Source organism: Tyto alba, unplaced genomic scaffold (assembly GCF_018691265.1).
Source record: "Tyto alba isolate M040663 unplaced genomic scaffold, T.alba_DEE_v4.0 Super-Scaffold_49, whole genome shotgun sequence".
Lineage (NCBI taxonomy): Eukaryota > Metazoa > Chordata > Aves > Strigiformes > Tytonidae > Tyto > Tyto alba.
In genome coordinates this window covers 3,944,378-3,963,057 of record NW_024881325.1, presented here as the reverse complement: position 1 = coordinate 3,963,057, position 18,680 = coordinate 3,944,378, and the positions used below count along the sequence as shown (strand labels likewise).

General features: G+C 38.4%; 1 protein-coding gene across 1 annotated transcript in view; it reads left to right on the top strand.

Annotated features, from left to right (window-relative positions):
• FGD3 (FYVE, RhoGEF and PH domain containing 3) overlaps window positions 1-15,881 on the top strand; it is a 114,898-nt gene extending 99,017 nt beyond the window's left edge. The window contains 5 exon segments of the mRNA XM_042807033.1: window positions 4,067-4,189; window positions 6,266-6,418; window positions 8,582-8,722; window positions 14,458-14,655; window positions 14,657-15,881. Of these exon segments, the coding sequence (XP_042662967.1) occupies window positions 4,067-4,189; window positions 6,266-6,418; window positions 8,582-8,722; window positions 14,458-14,655; window positions 14,657-14,683 (642 nt within the window). The 3' untranslated portion in view covers window positions 14,684-15,881.
• The last annotated feature ends 2,799 nt before the right edge of the window (window positions 15,882-18,680 follow it).

Sequence of the window (18,680 nt, the reverse complement as noted above, 5' to 3'; positions counted from 1 at the left end):
AGTACAAAACATATTATGTAATTTAAATTAATTTCTCACATATATTCAGCATTTCCAGAAGCACCTGCTGATGTTCTGTCCCACTGCAGGTGTCTCTAAATACGTCATTTGTAAATGGAAAATATGCAACTGTGTAAAACATAATGAGAAGACAAAGATTTGAAGCCCCTTTCTTTCTCATGCATCTGCCCATATAAGAGTCTCATCAGACTGTGCACATATTGCATCTACATCATTGAGGCTTAATTTCTACCTACTGGCCCAGACCAAATGAAAGATATGGCAAGTAATCAATAACATAGCAAGTCTCCTGTTTTCTTGCTGTCCCTACCAGCTCTTCAGTTTCTTCCCTACCAGTTTTTCAGAAGCAAATGGAGGCTCCAGTGGTTCACTAATGATGTGATGTCTGCTTTCTAAGCAGGCCAGCCACAGGCCTTCACCTTGGAGTCACTTAGCTCTAGGCATGAGTTGCGCATCTTGCTGGGCTATGCACTTTTTTTCCACCAAGATTTTAAAGTTGGAGGAAACTGTCAGATTTAGACAGTTATATGCAGTGGTAGAGTAAAAGCAAATTAGTGGTCAAAACAGCCCAGTCTGAAAGAATTCATTGTAGATCCTGGCTCTGAACAGATTTTTTGCAAGTGTTTTTTCCTGTAAGGCTCACCAGCTTCAAAACAGAGCTGAGTACACCAAGAAAGATGAGAAATATGAGAGTTATTCAAGTGCATTAGTATTAAGATATTCCAGTTGAAGCTAGAGCAGCTCTGTATTAGCTTCCCTCTTAACATACATCTTGTAATAAAGGACACAGTTGCAAAGTGACTGTTAAATTTATCTTTAATGAACAAGGTTTGTGAATTACAATGCACATCCTTGTTTTCTACAAAAACTTCTCTCTTTAGGTGGTGTATACTTGAGAGTATGTGGCAAGGTCAACCTCCTGAGCTATCGCCAGGTGGGTTAGGGGGACTGCCCATGCAGCAAAGTCTCATGGTTTTCACATGGATGGAAAGCAAAGGACTTCTTATTTCTTTCCCAGTGTCAGCAGTTAAATAAGATTATATTTAATAAGTCTTTGTTCTATAATTGCTCATTGGAATTTGCCAAATTGTAAAGAAAATACATTTTCATTTTTATTATCTTTTCTACAGCTGCAATAGCAATGCGTCAAACTCTTGTGTTCTTACTGTATTCTCGTAATGTTGAGAAATATGAAACATTGCTGGTATTGATCAAATACTTAAAGATCTCTTTATACAGGGCCTTTTTTATGAGTGAAATTAGTATTAAATGCTTGTTGTATGATACAGCGCAAGTTAAAATATAATGGTCTAAAATACATATAATAGTCTAAAATAAAAGCTCATGTGTAACTGTCATAACAAATCTTGCCCAAATCTTTCTGTTTTCTTTCCTTTGTCAAATGTATGAGTTGTGTTCCTGAAAGCAAGCAAACACTGTCCAGGCTGTTTCACATTGAGGAAGTAAAGTACGAAATCCATTAAAGGAAGTATTCAACTTGAGTCTTATCGGTGTTACAGAAACATGCACGTAGGTGATGATGGATATCCCTATTGAAGTACAGCTCGAATTAACCAATTTCCACATGAAACAGTCCATTCAATTCATGTTAGAGGAACTTCAGCATTTTTCCTATGCAGGCACATGTAGGTTTTGATTGAAAGCCAAAAACTGGTTTTGTTTAACATTTGTCAAGTTTATCTTCCAGTCACAGCTCACAAGGCTAAACGGTGCCATCATTTATGCTCTTGCCATTACAGTAACACTAGTGAAATTGTGGTTAACATAAAAATAAAAAGCTTGTTATGCTATATGCAAATTTTAACTATTAAGAGGAGGAAAAATAAGGTGACCAGTGAGGAAATGCTCTGATCTAAGAACTTAAAAGGAATCCATTCCTAGCCAGTGGAAGGAAAATCAGTCTTCTAAAACATTAAATAGCATTGTCATCAAAATCAGAGTGAGAAATGTCTGACTTTAGCCTATCTATATGGTACAAATGAAAAAGCAACTCTGTAGATTGCTACTGATTGGTAAAAGTTTTTCAAATTGCCTTAATTATATGCTTTACTTGGAGGGGTCTAATAGAGTCTGAAAGGAACATTTTTGCCAGTGATTCATCCAAGGCATTGTTTTGTTGGTATAATTCAATGTCATACTGGTTATATCTGGTTCTTCCCAAGAAAAGTGAAATACCATGCTCATGTGTGTGGGAGGACTTGGATTTACTAGGTACTCTGTTTCACCAAGCAATTAATATGTGTGTATATGAGAATATAATGATTTTCCTGAATAAACAAATTCGTATGACTGCTTCACCAAGCTGAGTTGCAAAACATCCTATGTACTTGTATACAAGTTTGAAATATTGCAGTTGTAGCTATAGAAATGATAATAAAAATTAAAAGACCCAATCCAATTAGAAGTAATTAGTTGTGGTTTTGTTGTGTAACTCCATTACAAGCCAGGGTGGTTTCAATAGCTCTGCTGAAAGACAGTATGCTTTCCTCTGTAACCAGGGAATGGCAGGCCAGAGACTCAAGGAGGCTGAAAGACGGGAGAGGGGTGTTAGCTTATAAAATTAGATTTTTTTCTTTTTCTGATTAGCCTGAAAACCTGTATTGGTGACTTCTGCAGGTTAGTCGTAACCACTAAGTTGAGATCTTAGGGTGAATGGCAGGATTTCCTTAGCGCTGGTGGCACTTGCCTGGTGATCCATGGGCAGCCTCTGATAATTGTATTTGCTGCTGCCTTTCCTCCCACCCCCACATGCCCACATCCTTGTGTTAAATACAGGCTTTGAAGAAGGGGAAATCTGTTGAGCCAATTGTTATCTCTCAAGAGGACTTAAGTTGTGACTTAGTATGCGTGTATGGTTTAAGGGGGAGTTGTCAAGTAGTCCAGAATCTGTGTAACCTACAGTACCTCTGCTCTTTTGATTTAGAGGAAATGTTTCTTTTCCCAGTAGTTTGTTAAATGATTGTGTCAAGCAAATGAAAATGAAGAGAGTTACCAAACTTGTTCTCATGAAAGAGCTGTGCCATAGGAACATGATACAGTCACGTTCTTCTGGCTTGGATCTCCATGGAGATGCTACCTGGCTCAGGGTGCCCCAGGCTTACCCCCAGGGAGCTGCTGTTCCCTTACACGTAGCCATCCTGACAAGGAAGGGAGAATAGTATTTATTTATTTAAAAAAAGAAAACAGGGCATCTACTTGAAGTTTTATGTGAAGCTGTATTTTTGTGAGCTGCACACTGTCATGTTAATGGTCTTCAGTTTATCAGAAAATTGTACGATTGGGTTTAATCATACCAAGTGACTTTATACACCAGCTTAAGTGCTTAGCTTAAGGGTCTAAACTTACTTGGCTGTCTGTACAGCTGATAGAAAGTATCTCCTGCCAAGAGCAATTGAGAGCAAGTCCCTGGTGTAGGTATTCCTGTCTTCCCAAGGAGCTCTATGTTTCATCATGGGCTGGGAGGGAGCCTGAGGAAACATCTAAATTAAGCATTTGAAGTTGGGTGGTGCAAAAACCACTGCCAGCACCTTTCACATCTTCAGTCAAACAATTTTTCCCAAAACCTTTACATCTTTTCTCCATGAACAGAAGAGTTTACAACACACTCACAAATTCAACATTTACCTTAACCAAGTCACGTTGCAGCAGGGAGGAAGAGGTGAGTGCCAGAAGGAAAGCTCTTCTTGAGAAGCCCACATTGCCAGCTCCTCTTCCTCTTTACCAACAGACGGTGAGATGTGGTCGCTCAGTGGCAGTAAAGGACAAGTGGGCAGAGAGGGAGTTGAGGAATTTGCTTTATCAATCTGAGATCACATAATGCCACACCAGAAACACCCGATGGCTGAGCCAGCTGTCCAACCGTAAGCCATCAGCAGAATTAAGCTGAATTGTTTTCTAAAATGGTGTGAAACCCAAAGAGGATCTTTGTCCGTAGGAGAACTCTATGAATTGTTTTTGCAATCTTTTGATCTTTTTTTTTTTTAATTAAAAAAAAAAAATCACATAATTGTACTTTTTATTTCAGAGTGATTCCTGTAGGAAGTCTTCCAAATCCAAGCGAGACAAGGAGAAACAGGCTTGCAAGAGCTGCAGTGAAAGCTTTAACTCCATCACTAAAAGGCGGCACCACTGTAAGCAGTGTGGGGCAGTAAGTATCAGAATGCACTGAGCTTTTTAGTTTCTTCTGCGCAGACCATCGAAGAGAATTTTTTATTTTTTCAGTGCAGGAACTAAAAGATGTTCTGGATCATCAGAGGTCATTGATAAAGCCAATCTTTCAACTTGCTTTACTCTCTGGGAATCAGGTGAAAAAGAGCAAAACTCTGGTACAAAGGGCCTAGTCTGTGCTGGTTTAAGGCAAATACAGTGCCTCAGTGGATAAAAAGAAAGGTGGTGCCTTCCCTGGCCATATGCATGTGTCTGAGGAGGGAGTTGTCCCCTATATTTTATTTGCAGAAACAAAATGGCCTTCTGACAGCCTTACTTCACATAGCAGCTCTTTCTAGGATGAGCAGCTGAACACATAGTATTAAAGACGGATGGGTGGTTCTTTCACTTTATCAGAGTTGTCAAGAATTTCTTGAGTCGAAGTGGTTTCCTTCTGCTTGAAAAGTCAAAAAAAAAAATCAGTCCTTGAGCTTCAAGACCAGGATACTGAAGGCACTTAACCACCCTTCCCCAGTGCCATTCACTGACACCTTAATTCTCAGATTTTTTTGTGAAAATCACAACTATAGCCAAGATGAGATTGATTTCTGTAATGACATGAAACCTGCCTTCTGTGACTTGAGTTTCACAGTTCAGTGTTTCTGGTATAACTAGTACAGAATAATGTTATTTAAATAATAGTATTCATTTGAAGTGGAGATAAATTTTCAGCTGAAGAGAGAGCTAAATGAATAGTTGAGATGTTTAAAGAAACCTCAGTCTCAGCATTTGAAATAAAATTACTGTGGAGGAGACACTTTTGCACTGGAGTTGGTATTTTCAACCTTCTGGGTTTGTTTTTATTAATAATTACTAAAATCATGAAATACATTTCTGGAGGTTTAAAATGTTCCATTGCAAAGCTCCTTACTAATTCTTGTTCTCTCTCTGTCCATGGGGGAAATCTATTATTTCATTTCCTGAATAATACTGAGCTTTGCAATGGAACATTTTAAACCTCCAGAAGTGTAAACTCTTCTGTTCATGGTTTTAGTAATTGTCAAACCACAACGCATCATTAATAATTTATTGTTAAACAGTTGTTGGTTATGCAATGTTTTGTGATGTGGCAATAGCATTCAAATTAAAGAAGTTAATGCATCTCAAGGAAAGACTGTCATGTTTCTAAAAATGATAGCTTGCCTTTTTTACATAACGTGGCAGAATGGTGCTTCACTTAACACTTGCTGAATTTGGCCAGTTAGTGTCACAGAGTAATTAACAATTTTCAGTGAAGTGTATAATAACATATACTTGTATTGAGGGGCATTTGCGGTGTATTATTGTACTGTAAATTCAGCATGGCTGTTGAGTCAGACTGACTGCTCCTGCCTTGCACCCCACGGGCCAGCTTCTTTCCCTGAAGCAGCTGTGCAACAGCAAATGGTGGAGTCGGATTTTAAGCATGAAAACGGTTTCCAGAGCTGCAGATCCATCACTCTTCACAAGCGCTGGTTTCATGGGACTGATACATCATTGTGTGCCCTTGGCAGCTGAGGAAAGGGAATCAAAAGTTGTTAATTTGGCATCAGACAGTTTTTAATGGATAATATGTTGGACTACGTTCTTAAAATGATCAGTGATTTTTGGTTTCCTCAGTTCTATCGGACTGAACTGCCTAACTGATGAGTAAGTGTCAGCCACCTTTACTCTGAAAATCAGTTCTTCCTAGACCATTTTATGATTGGCACCAAAAAGCACTAATTGCTTTGTCAACCCAAGCCTATTTTGACTCATAAAGACTTATAAGAAAAGTAAACTTGCATGATGTTATTCATAAAATATTTCCCAAAAGTCATATGTTTTCTTTAATTAGGTATATTGCTATACAGCGTGGGATCACAAAAATGTTAATTAATGGAGGTAAATGAAGTAAATATTAAATTGGTCATTTTATCTTAACACTTACATTAGTTTTCAGGATTTTACTTTACTAGCAACTGTTCTGCAAGTCACTTTCTTAGGAGATAGGTCACATTTTTATGATGGCTAATAAAGCACCATCTTTCTGATACAGGTAATCTGCGCAAAATGCTCTGAGTTTAAACCACTTGCAGATAATAGTCGTCATAATCGAGTGTGTAAAGAATGTTTTCTGCAGTTACCAGCAAGCCCATGCAGCCCTGGAGTGGAAGCAGTTGGAGAACAAAAGAAAAGACTAGCTGCAGAGGTACAGTATTTAGCTAAGAAACTTTTTGTGTGCTAGCTGCCCTTGTGAGTGTCTCCTTTTTTTTAAAAAAAAAAAAAAAGTATTTATTTAAAACAAATTAAATTGTTTGGTTGTCTTTTTTCCCACACTGTGATACTTAACCCTCTGGCCTATAACTTGTACTGAATGTGCACAAGCATGGCATCCTTCTGAAAGCCTATTCACTGAAACTTTCTCAAACCTGCTATATAGCAGACTCTTTTCTCCAAGACATGACTTCCACAAATTATACTTTGTAAACTACTGCATCACAGTTGCCACAGATGTCACCAAGCTTTATACCATGATGGCAGCACATCCTACCCTTATTTTTTACAAGAACAAGAAACGTTTTGGCAAACTGACTTGTTTTGTCCTCACTCACAATAACTGAACCTTCTCTTACCAATGGTTTTTTTTAGACTACAGGCAGAGCTGTGAGTACCATTACATGCCATGCTATTCATGGGCCACCTTGAAGAAAAGGTTTTTATTTATTTTACCTGTGAAATACAGCCAGAAGTCACTGCATGTGTAAAAGAGGACATTCATCTCAATTGAAAGTGGACCTACAGGGACATCAGATTCGTGAAAGAGCCACTTACACACTGAGAACTTAACTTAATTGCAAATTATCTTTCCCCCTGATAATGCTGACCTACACCATCCTGCTTTGAGCATTGCATGGAAAATTGTGGAACAGTTGCAGCCTATACTGAAAAACATCTTACCTTGAAAAACATCTTTCTGGAAGCCACTTGTCAGAGCCATCAGACTGCCTCCCAGCCTTGTTATACACCTTATCAGAACCAGCCTATGTGGAAAAGAGCTAGACTCTGAGCAAGAAACATAAACCTGCCAGTGCATATCCAGAGCTTCTGTAATAAGTGCTTCCTCAAATAGCTCTCTTAGATCCTGCCCTGCGCTGCTTCCCAGCATGTCATATATATTTCCAGGCTACTAAATATATCTACACAGGTAAAATTACACCAGCACAGTGTCCCAGAGTGAACTCTGCTGCTCAGGCGCTTTGTCAGCTTTGTATGCAAACACGTCCAGTGTCTCAGAAATACAAAGCAGGATAAAACTAAAAATGCACTCTGCCCTTCCCTGAATTACTATGTCTGCAGAGTGTGGAGAAGATTCGGGATCTGAGGCTTAATACCATCAAAAACTTGAGATACACACTGCAGCTATGCTTACAGATCATGAGCACTTAATATGCATCAGTAAAGTTTGTGGTATCTCATGATAAATTTTCTAACTCTTTCATCAGAGCTGTTCACCAGTAAAGTGAAAACCTACACCTACCCAGCCAAGAGCTTTATTAATCTGAAAAGCCAGAAAGCAGACCAGTGAAATGTGACCTATGGCTTTACTTTAGAAAGATTACAGCAGAAAGTTGTAAAAACCCAAAGAAAAGAATAATGTTTCCCTCATATGCTCAGGCTTCTAGCCTTCTGCTCAGTCTTCAAAGGATCAGGTAAAATGCAAGGAAGTATCTGTATAAAAGAAAGATCAGAGCTGGTCTTTTTCTTTCCCTCCTATTTACATTAGACTTTCTTAAGCTTAATAGCAGCTAAGGAGATTGCCACTTTACAAATGTTAATAGCAGATGCCAGAAATCCCCAGGAAACTTCTGTGCAAAGTCTGATGTGAACACGAACTTTGTTTTTCTTTGTTTTCTATCAGAAGACAAAAAATTTGTTTCAGTCTTCTTTTTGCCCTAGTGCTTTCTGATTTAGCTCACATCTCTCTGCATCCATACACAAGAGTGTCTGTTAATACACCTTTTCCATTAATTTGAAATCATCTCCCAGCCTACTTTGCTAAGCAAGAAACTAGCTACATCATCTTAATTACCATTCTCAATTTACTTGGTGGAGGTGGAATTTAACTTCATGTCTGCTGGGAGCAGTAGTTCAGCATCTGCCTCTATTACATGGAATTGTGCTATTTCTTTACGGTATATAATAATGATTAAAGTTTTGTTCAGTTTTGGGCTATCCAGCGTTTGCCCTACAGTATTATTTGACTCTGGACAACTTAAACTGAATATTAAGATAATAATAATACTTAAGTATTTTGCCCATGTAAGTATCACTGGAAAGAGATTTTTTTTTTTCTTCTTTCCCCTTCATCCAGAAGCAAAGCATTTTAGCAGCTGAAAACAGCCTCTTCAACAGCTACCTCCAGTTCCTTGAAAAAGGGAAGACTTGGTACAAAATGTGGGTGACCATCCCCAAGACTGAACCTCTTGTTCTGTATCTGCAAGGAAGTAGCCAGGTAAAAAGACACTCATGAGGGTTAACACACAGCAAAAAAAAAAAAAAAAAAAGGCATAAGTTTAAATATCTTAAGCTGAAAAATAGGTCAAATGATTTGGCTTGGTTTCAACAACAAAAATGAACTTGGTATTCTGAATACAGTGCAAAGCCTTGGAGATTTGAGATTTCCCTGTTATCTGCAGTTACTGCTGATATGGTTGTGAGTAAATATTTAAGCTCACACCTTTTCTTTTCCATTTTAAAAAAAAAAAGGATAAAACAAGGATAATTTGGGTTTTGGGTGTTTTTTTTTGAGATTTCAAACAAGTATATTCAAAGGTTTTATTACCCTGTCATTAGGGAAAGCACTTTCCTGTAAAATGTATAGAGCTGCAAAGCAGTCTGAGTATTGCAATTGCTAGTTCAAGATTTTCTTTTTTTTTTAAAACCAAGTTTGGGGTTGAGAGGGTGGAGGAATTTGTGGAAATGTAGACGTTCTTCAGCCTGAAAAATGGACTGTGTTCAGTAAAGCTCCTTGTCATAACATCATGTGATTTTATCTTTACTTGAAATAATTACTGTGGTAAGCATTTTTTTTTTTAAGTGGGCTGTTGAAGCTAACCAGCATTCATGTCTGATGAAAATTAAGTGATAGATATTATCTATATCCAAGATAGAATATATAAAATAGAAATATCAGTCATGCTTCCTTAGTGCTGCAGATAAAGAATGACAGTGTTGAAATGAGAACCCTCACATCCAATTTTGTATTTGGAGTTTGACACATTTATATACAGCTTTGTTTTATCTCCTGGGTGAAATGGAAGAAGAAATGGGTCCAAATTCAGCCTATTCCTGGAACTGTAGTGGTATGAAGGGTTTGCTTTTTATTAGCATCGGTTTGTATGGCTGTGGCTAGGACAGTCTGCGAACTAAGTATTGCCCATGACCTGATAAAGCTATTCAAAGTAAAGCTTACCCCATAGCAAATGTTCAACAAGAAGTACACGTTGTCTTTAGAAGTCTGTTTGTTTTGCTGATTGTCAGCAAGAACACCTCTGATTTTAAACAAGTGTGTGTAATGTTTTAAGCGTAGAGCCCAAGAGTCTGGAAGCTTGAATTTGGAGCTCCAGACACAGCCCACTTGGCTTTGTCTGGCATTCAGACACCACACTAGTTAAACTTCCAATTCATCCTATGGGCAGCGAGCTGCCTGGCTTCACTCCTAGTCAATAGGAGATGCATGACTATAATTCTGAGCTGAAAAAGCAAATGGCCTCAGGCAAAACACCAAAACAAATGCAACAAACCCAGTCTTTAGATCGCAGAGTCTGGGGAGAGTTAAAAAAAGAGACAGTCTTTGCTGCACAACTTTTCAACTGAGTGAAAGCTGTCTGCCGCGAAGGACCAGTGGAAGCTCTATATCCTGTTACAAACCAAGCTGGAGTGTCTCACACAGGCAAGCTTGGGGAAGGAGACTGGGAATAGAAGGAGAAAGGTCTAAATTCTTCGATCTATCTTACATTCAATAACCAAGCCAAAGATTTACAATCAGGAATCACCAGTTGCAGGCTAAGACTATAAACAACAAAATTTAATCCTTTCTTCAAGGGCCTATCATTCCCACTTGTATACTTCCTTCAATTTGCATCCAACTGAAGAAAAATATTATGAAGCGAATCCCATTTCTTGATATTAACCCAACATTCTTGCTAGTCTAGTTTACATAGTATACACTAGACTTCTGAGAAAAATCTCTTCCAGAACTTCTTTCCTGGTGCCTGAGTGGAATCAGTCTGGAACCACTCATGTGCTTGAATGTTATTTTCCCAGGCATTGTTCTGTTTTGTACAACCGCTTCAATGCACCTCACAAACCTCTTTAGTCCTGCAAAGAAGCATTTCAGTACCTAAAAAAAAAAGGTGCCTTTTGGGAATAATATTTCCAACAATGATATAATCTTGAAACACAGACCAAGTGAAGCATGACTGTAGGAGTTTGAAAGTTGGAGGATTATTTTTAAAAAGAACAGAAAGAATAGCTGCCTCTTGGGAAGAAGTAAGCCAAGCTGAATCTGGAGCTTCTAATACAGTAAAAGCCCTACAGAGCTTTTGTCCTCTCCACCCCGGCCCTCCCACCAAAGGAGGGATGCCAGTGCAGATGGAAATATTACTTTTGCTTTAGCTGGTTGTTCCAGGAGAACAAATAAATCCCCTGAGTGTTCACGGTTTAAGTCTTGCATAGGCCTTATGTGTGATGACAAAATTCACACCTTATTTAGGTATGGAAATCATACCAATTTTATCTGTCCTCAAACTGAGACAGAATTTGTGCAGCTGTTTGTCATGTTTATCTGTGTGGAATTATAAGAGTTTGCTTATAAGCAAAGAACACCTCAAGCTTAAGGATCAGCAGTTTTATAGAAATTTGTCTGTCTTACCAAGGGTTTCACCTGGAGCTTTGGCCCCTGTTGGCCTTGTAAAATGTGCAGCTACTTCCACAGTTCTGACATTAACTTACACCTGACTGAGAAATGCAGAGTTAAGGAGTCCCACCCAGCTAGAGAAGTAATGAATTTTGGAGAAGTACGGGGGGTAAATCTAGTATAATGAGAGCTAGTGTATATAATAATTACCAGGTTTGATCCAAGATAAAATTTTGCTTCATAAATTCGGAAGAAAAATCTTTTAATCGTCATGTAAATGTTATTTACTCCTAGAAAATAATGGAGTAGGTGAGTTTGAAGTTGAGCTCAGGGTTTTAGAGAAGTATTTTTGTGACTTGTCTGTTGACCCTGTTTAGGTGAATCTTTAATTGGCCCTGCATGAAACTCTGCCTTTCCTTTTTCATGGTCCTGCAGAGCTTTGCATCTTGGCATGCCGTTGTGCCACAGGAGTGCCTCAGTGATTTGTGCAAGGTTGGGATTAGATCATAAATTGGTAGAGAGTGGAACTTGGGTGGAAAAAACAGGGATTTTTTAAGCCTACTCAGAAGTAGTAGGAGAAAGTGATAGTGGTCTGTCAGTGGGTAACTGTTGTTCTGTGTATTTGTGCGAGAGACCTTTATATGTTCTGAAGAGATGTGCAGTGCAAGAGGGATGTCTGTATGGAGGGGTGTATGAAATAGAAGTGCCTGTATGGTGGAATTGAGCTATCTTTCCCAAACCTTAAACCCTGGGTGTTGTAATGGATGTAATAAAGAAATAAATAAATACTGCTGTAATTACCTAGATAAATAACCCATTAGTATTATGCTGCTTGGAGTCAGAATGAGTGCACAATGCTTGTGATTACTGACAATATTACACATCCAGTAGATTTCTGTGTATCACTCACTATCTCAGGAAAATGACTGAAATCAACCCTAAAGCAAAGCTCTTCTCAGCACTGCGTAGTTTGCTTTGATGAAATACTGATATCATGCAACCCTAGTATCTTGAATACAGAAATATTTTTTAAAAAGGACAATTCAACCAGCCAAATCCAGTTAGCTCTTAAAAACGAAATATGAAATTTATCTCTCTGTAAGTCCTGTAAATCCTACTTACGTGCTCGGTGTAGGGCCTGAATTCCTCATGGGTGCAGAATAGCCCCTGGATTTGCTGGACTCCAGGTAGGAGCAGAAGGGCTTAGTGGCAGAGGAAATACAGAGGTGCTCATGGTGCTGCAGAGAGATCTGGTTTGGTTGTGTGGTACGACTCGAGGCTGAGTGCTTCACCTTTATCTGTCAGTAGTGCAGCTTTTCAGAGATAATTTAAATCCCTTCCTTTTGGATCAGGCAGGTACAGAGAAAGTGGCAAAGGCACCATATTAAGAAAAGGGAGGAAGCAAGACCAAAGGCAGTCTGCTTAATTTGCCTGTGTCTGCACATGCTGGGTAGGTGTAACATGTACAATTCAAACATCAGTTTGCTTTTATGCTGCACTTCTTGGCTGCAAATGATACAATTTTTCATTGTCATGGGGAACCTCCAGTTGTACATGTGACAAGTTTGAGTATGTATTTTTCTTAAACAAGATCAGCGAAGCAGGCATGGATGAGCTTGCATGTGCTGTTGTGCATTTTGTGTTCATCTGTCCCATATTTGCTTGCTTTAGCACTGCCACGTATGCAGGGTTAGAGCTACTCTGTACATGCCAGTTCAAACTTCTGCATGTGCAAGACCTCCCTGCTCATACTGATGCAGCTGTGGTATCAGGGTCTAGAAGTTGTGTGCTGCTTTTAAGACAAACACACTCAAATAGGAACTGCATTCATTAGTGTTTGACCTAAAGCTGCCATAAATCTCCTTGAGTAGTGTTTGGTCTTCAAGCAGACAAACTGTGGCATTTTTGCATAACAATAGCAAGTAGATTAATAAATCAGGAAGCCTGTACTGATTTAATAAAATGTCTAGACACATTTTTGACTGTGTATTTTTTGCTCCTTTAGTTAATGTTTGTGTTTACATTTATGTGAGCAGTTCTGAAAATTGAATTACTTTAGTCTGTTAGAAAAGTAGACTTTTTTGCCATTCTGCTCAGAGCTGTGGTCCCCTTCCAGATTTACTAAGTCACCTGCAGTCATTGTGGGGTGATAAAAGAATGACTTTGCCACCTCTTTGTAGGATGTCTTGATAATTTTGTTATGAGGCTGCTACACAAGTAGCTGCTACAAGAGGTGACGGGTTCTTACAGATGCTTGATGCCTGTGTGGTTTTGGGAACCCGCCTTTGAAAATGCTTTGCTGGCATCAGTTGAAATGAGTTGGTTGGTCATGGCACACCCTGCCTTGCAAAGTATGCCTTTCCTCAGAGCTTAGTAGAGAAGTTGGTTGATGCTCAAGATGTGATGGTTAGAGAGCTGTATCACTCCATAGATCTGTGCGTTAATCTGGCCTTTAAAGGTTGTTCAGGAATCTGAGCTTCAACTTCCATGACAACTCTGAAGGGCATCATAAATAACCCAAGACCTTCTGAGAAGATTCACTGATTGATTTAAAATCTGAAATTCTCTTTTATTTCAAAGTCTCTTCCCTGGTAGTTGTCTTTGTGTGTCTCAGTGCCCCGCTCTGTTTATTTGCCTTCTTTTAACCAATCTTACAAATGTCCCATGAGGTTTGAAAGGTATTACACTGCACTATTCTCAGCTGGATCTGATTGCCAGTACCTAATGCAAAGATTTTTTTTGTAAAAGACAACATGTATAAGTTATATGAAATGGCATGAAGGTCCCCAGCCATGCCACTGCTGGATCTGTATTCTTACTGCTAAAGGGAATCTGCTAAAAAAGCAGAATAAAGCACCAATAAGTCATTGTCTTTTATTGTTTTCAGTTAAGCAGTCAATACTGCCTCTTCACTGTTTTCTACACTGTAGTACTGAACGAGGAGCCAAACATATGTGTCCTCTGGAACTGCATTTGTGTGCTTATCGAAGCGTGTACGTGCATGTTTGCTCTGTGGGCAGGGCTGACCCGCTGTGGCTGTAGCACGAAGGCGATGTCAGCCAGCGGCACACACCGAGACATCCCAGTTCGGTGAGAGTCATGGTGTAGTGCCTAGCCTGAGTGTGTGCCTGGTGACCGTGTCTTGGGTGTAGGGTGATGCATCTCCAATCATATCTTGCTACTTCAGAGCGAGTTTTAAGCTGTTTGAAACAGGCTTTTCTTTAATCCCATTGAGAGGAGATCTTTCTTCCCCATGCAGTACACCCCTGCTCCTCCCATTTCAAATATCTTTTGTTGCTGAATTTTTAAATTTGTTCTTTCTTCTTTAGGATGGACGGAGCCCACGTCCTATTCCTCTGCCTGGATATGAAGTCAGCTTACCAGGTTCTGGTGAGAAGTTTGAAGTGAAGCATGTTTTTAAGCTTTGCCAGTCTCAGCAAACTCTGTATTTCAGTGCGGAAGATGAAGAACTGCAGATGAAATGGATGGAAATTCTCACCAAAGCAGCCAAAGGGGAAACTGAAGATAACAGCTGAAGGGCTCAGCAACCCATAGAGCAAGTTCCACTTAGTTTCTTTCCTATGTGCTATAAACCATCACTTGAATTTGATATTCATGGCACTTTGGAATCTGTATGGCTTTATATTTTCATGTGTCTGCATAGGAAGTTCAGTGGTTTCTCTCCTTTTATTGTACATTTCTCACGTACAGTAGTTACCTGGCATATATTATGTTAAAGGTAGTTGTAGTTGTTGGTGGTGTCAATGCTGGTTTTAAAACAAAAGACAAGGAGAAAAGCATTAATTTTAACAAACGTAATGGAAAACCTTTGGTCTCTTGTTTTCCTAAATGTATATTTTCCAGTCCTTTTGATTGCTGTTCAGTACAGGATGTGTATAGTCTGTGATTAGTTCTATAAATGCTGCCTTTTAAGTTAAATGTTGTAAAGGCTTGTGCTGGCCACTGACATTCTGTTTTCTGTCCTTTCCCTCCTGGTAAAAGGTCTTTGTGAAGTGTGAGCAATGTACTAAATATTTTCCCTTTGCTAAAACTATGTCTCTGCTATTTTGAGATGACCTGTTCACAAGACAAATACTGTAGAAGGGACTTCTAAAAGTTACTGCAAACTGTGCAGAAAAGAACATTAAGAAGCCTCGTTGATTTTAAGCATTTTTAATATTGTTTTGTTTTCTTTTGAAACCAATACCTTCCTTCCTTCTATTTGAACCCATTTTGATGTAAGTGAACAAACATTTTATACTGCAAACTGGGTTATGATCAATAAACAAGAACATTTTTAGTACACACAGTACAAAAAGGTGACTTTTTTGTTGTATTTGTAAATTTAAAAGTGACCTAGGATTTATTTATATAATTTGTAAATAATGTTTCATAAGTATTTTAAGAATTTTTAAAATATCTCAGCTAATTAACAGGATTTAGTGCATAGAATAAGAGATATTTGTATGAACTGAATTTGTAATTTAATTTTCCTGTTCACTTGTATTTGTCTTATTTTCAAACTTAAGTGCTTATCTATTTAAATAAAAATTCATGTAGTTAACTCCTTAGCCAGATTTCCAAGGCACAGCAAGCTTTAGGTCAACATTTAATATAGGTTTCAAAAAAAAAAAAAAAAAAAAAAAGAAAAAACCAAACCAGACAAACAAAAAGGGCATGTCTGTTCCTAGTGTAGTAAGCAGTAAGCATGTAGTACTGATCAAAATGAAATAAAATTTGTCACAGTACTGTATTTTTAAATGGTTTGGTTTAACATTTGTTTCTTCTTCAGCCTTCTACATTTTCTGATATTGGTAGAAAGAAAGAGCTACTCCATAGAGCCAGAGTTTGTTAGGATTGTTGAAAATTAGTGATCTGCATCAGTATTTTTCCTACCTACAGAAAAGGATTTATTTGGGGGGGTTTGTTTTATATTTTGGGGTTTTTTTGTTTTGTTTTGTTTTTTTTAATTGATATTAATAAATCATATACCTGAAATCCATGATGCTAAAATTAGAGGCCATGTATTTAAGTAGCTACTGGTAAAATTTCATGAGACTTGCATCTTCTCTCTCTTCCTTACCCACTCCCTCAAATCAGTTGGCATGAAAAAGGTTTCTTGCGGAGTAATTTTTGTCATATAGTCCATGAAAAGGAATTTTTTCCAGTGTGTGTTATTTCCTCCCCCAAGATTTCCTGAAAATGTAATGATGTAGAATGCTTGCCTTGAGAATTTATTCATTTTGTAATAATTCTGGTTTAGGGGGTTTTTTTGGAGGGCTTTGGTGGGGGGGGGGGGGGTGTTGTTTGTGTTAGTTTTTTTTTTTTTTTAAGTTTTTCCTTTATTACTCCGCTTGCTTGGTTCTTTTTCTTTGTTACTGGAAGAGAAATGGGAAGAGAGAATGGTAAACCAAAACAAAATTAATGCATTTTACATCTTTCATTTTCTATTTTTATTAACCAAGAAACAAACTTTTTCATGTTTTTTGCAATTTTTCTCCATTTTTTCTTTTTTATATAACTAAATATGTCAAAATACACATCAAATGGTTTTATATTCCTCAGTTCACCTTCTTTAAAAAAAAAAAAATTACAGAAAATATTTGTAGTGCACCTGCGATGTTAACATACAATGGCAGTGGCAGGCATTTGTGTCACAGTTCTCATGCAGCAACTCTGTTTCCAGCGTGTCTTTCGACTTTCAGGGGGCATGTCAAGGAACAAGCATGGGGAATCTCTGCATTATGACTAAGCCCCAAATCATCAAGAGCTTTCATAGTTTAAAGCCAGCAACTTAAACCTTGTCTGGAAAACTAATACAAGTCCGTTGCAGATCCCAGAGCTCTGCTTGTTCAATACTGCATGAAACTACTCAGCCTAGGGACTAAAATGAAACTGCTAATGGTGTTAGAGATTGGGATCTCATTCCCTCAGTCACGGTTAACAATATGACTGTTGTCCAAATCAGTGGTACTCCTCCAGTAGACAGTATTATCTTCTTTCAAATCCTGATTTAGCTCCTGGTGAAGCTGAAGGAACAGTCTGTTGATCACAGTTGAGGCTACATTGTGCTGGAGCAAGCTAACTCATCCTTTTTGAGGCATTATTCAGGCTTTGGATTATTCTTTTCTGTTCTTGAGACAGGTATGCCATTTACATAAATGAATTCAGTGATATAAAAGTTGGGAGCATGATCCTGGGAGATGAATGCACATCTTTTAAGAATGCAGGAAATAATCACTTCAGACTTCCTTGAACCCTGGTTAATTCATGCATCCTGCCACAACAAGGAAATAAGCTGCTTTTTTTCTGGTTTCTTTTTTTGTTCTGTTCTGTTTTTTGTTTCTTAAACTTATGAACACACAAATAGAAGGCCTGAGATCATAGCAATCTAGTTCACATGATGATAAACAGGCATGCTGAAATTGCGATCAGGTAAGCCAAGCAGAGCTCCATGAAGACATAAAGAGCTATTACATTTTAGTAGAACTTATTCAGATGAAAGGCAGCAATACTTGTTTCTTGTTCTTTGGGATGAGGTAACAAACGGTTAGGGGTTTTCTTGCCTGTTTTTCATCCTAGCATAGTTTCCCAGAAACAGCTGCCCAGCAATACTAAAACTAGAATAAAGTTGGTGGTTAACCTATCTGTCAGCCACTTTATTTCCCTTGTTGTGTTTCACCAGCAGCATGGAACATTTAGCTGTTAAATATTTTCTGTTCTTCAATCCATAAGGGGCATTGCAAGGTTTTTCACTGGGCTTGTGCTTTGTCTGAGTTTTCACTTGGCTGGGCACTCTGCAGGCCCAGGGAAGCTTGGTGGAGTTCAGTGATTGCATTTTGCTGTAACGTTAGTGATAAAACAGGCTTTTCAGAAAGCAGTTGCTGTCTGTCCTTGCAGATACTGTGTGGTCTGTGACCAGAGGAGATTAGACTAGAGTAAGAGTTCTGTTTGTTGTCTGAAATAGTTTTGGAGAGCTATAACCAGCTTATGTTGGATGACTTGTTCAAATGCATCAAAATAAACTTGGCCTTCTTTGAATTGCTGCTAGCATCAACAGTGTAAAGGGCTGTTTCTTAGACGTGTCTTATCAAAGTGATTCAAAATTCAAGCAACAAATCCTCACCTGGAATAAATTATCTTAACATCATCAGTGCATTTAAATGAACCTATGATTTGGCCTGCAATGTTGATCTGTTTTTGACTGACAATAGATTTGAAAAAAGCCTTCCCTCTTCAGAGTATTTTTACCCCCTCTACACTGTCCCACCCCAAAGAAAGCTTATTTTAAAAGCTGGTTTCAGAGCAGCATGCGCATGCAATGTGCGCTGCTCAGTGTTGAGTCATGTTCAGCTTACTGCAGAAATTAATAGAAATCCCAACAATGTAAAGAGACTCCATGTTCCTGTGCCTAGACTAATCCTGCTGCCTTGCAAAGCTGTAGTTTCCAAGTCCCAAAATTTGTTTCTCAGGTGGACCTGTTCTTGCAAATGTCGAGTAATTTTCCTGTTTCAGGAAGATGCTCTGCAGAACTGGGCATTTCATAGTTCCC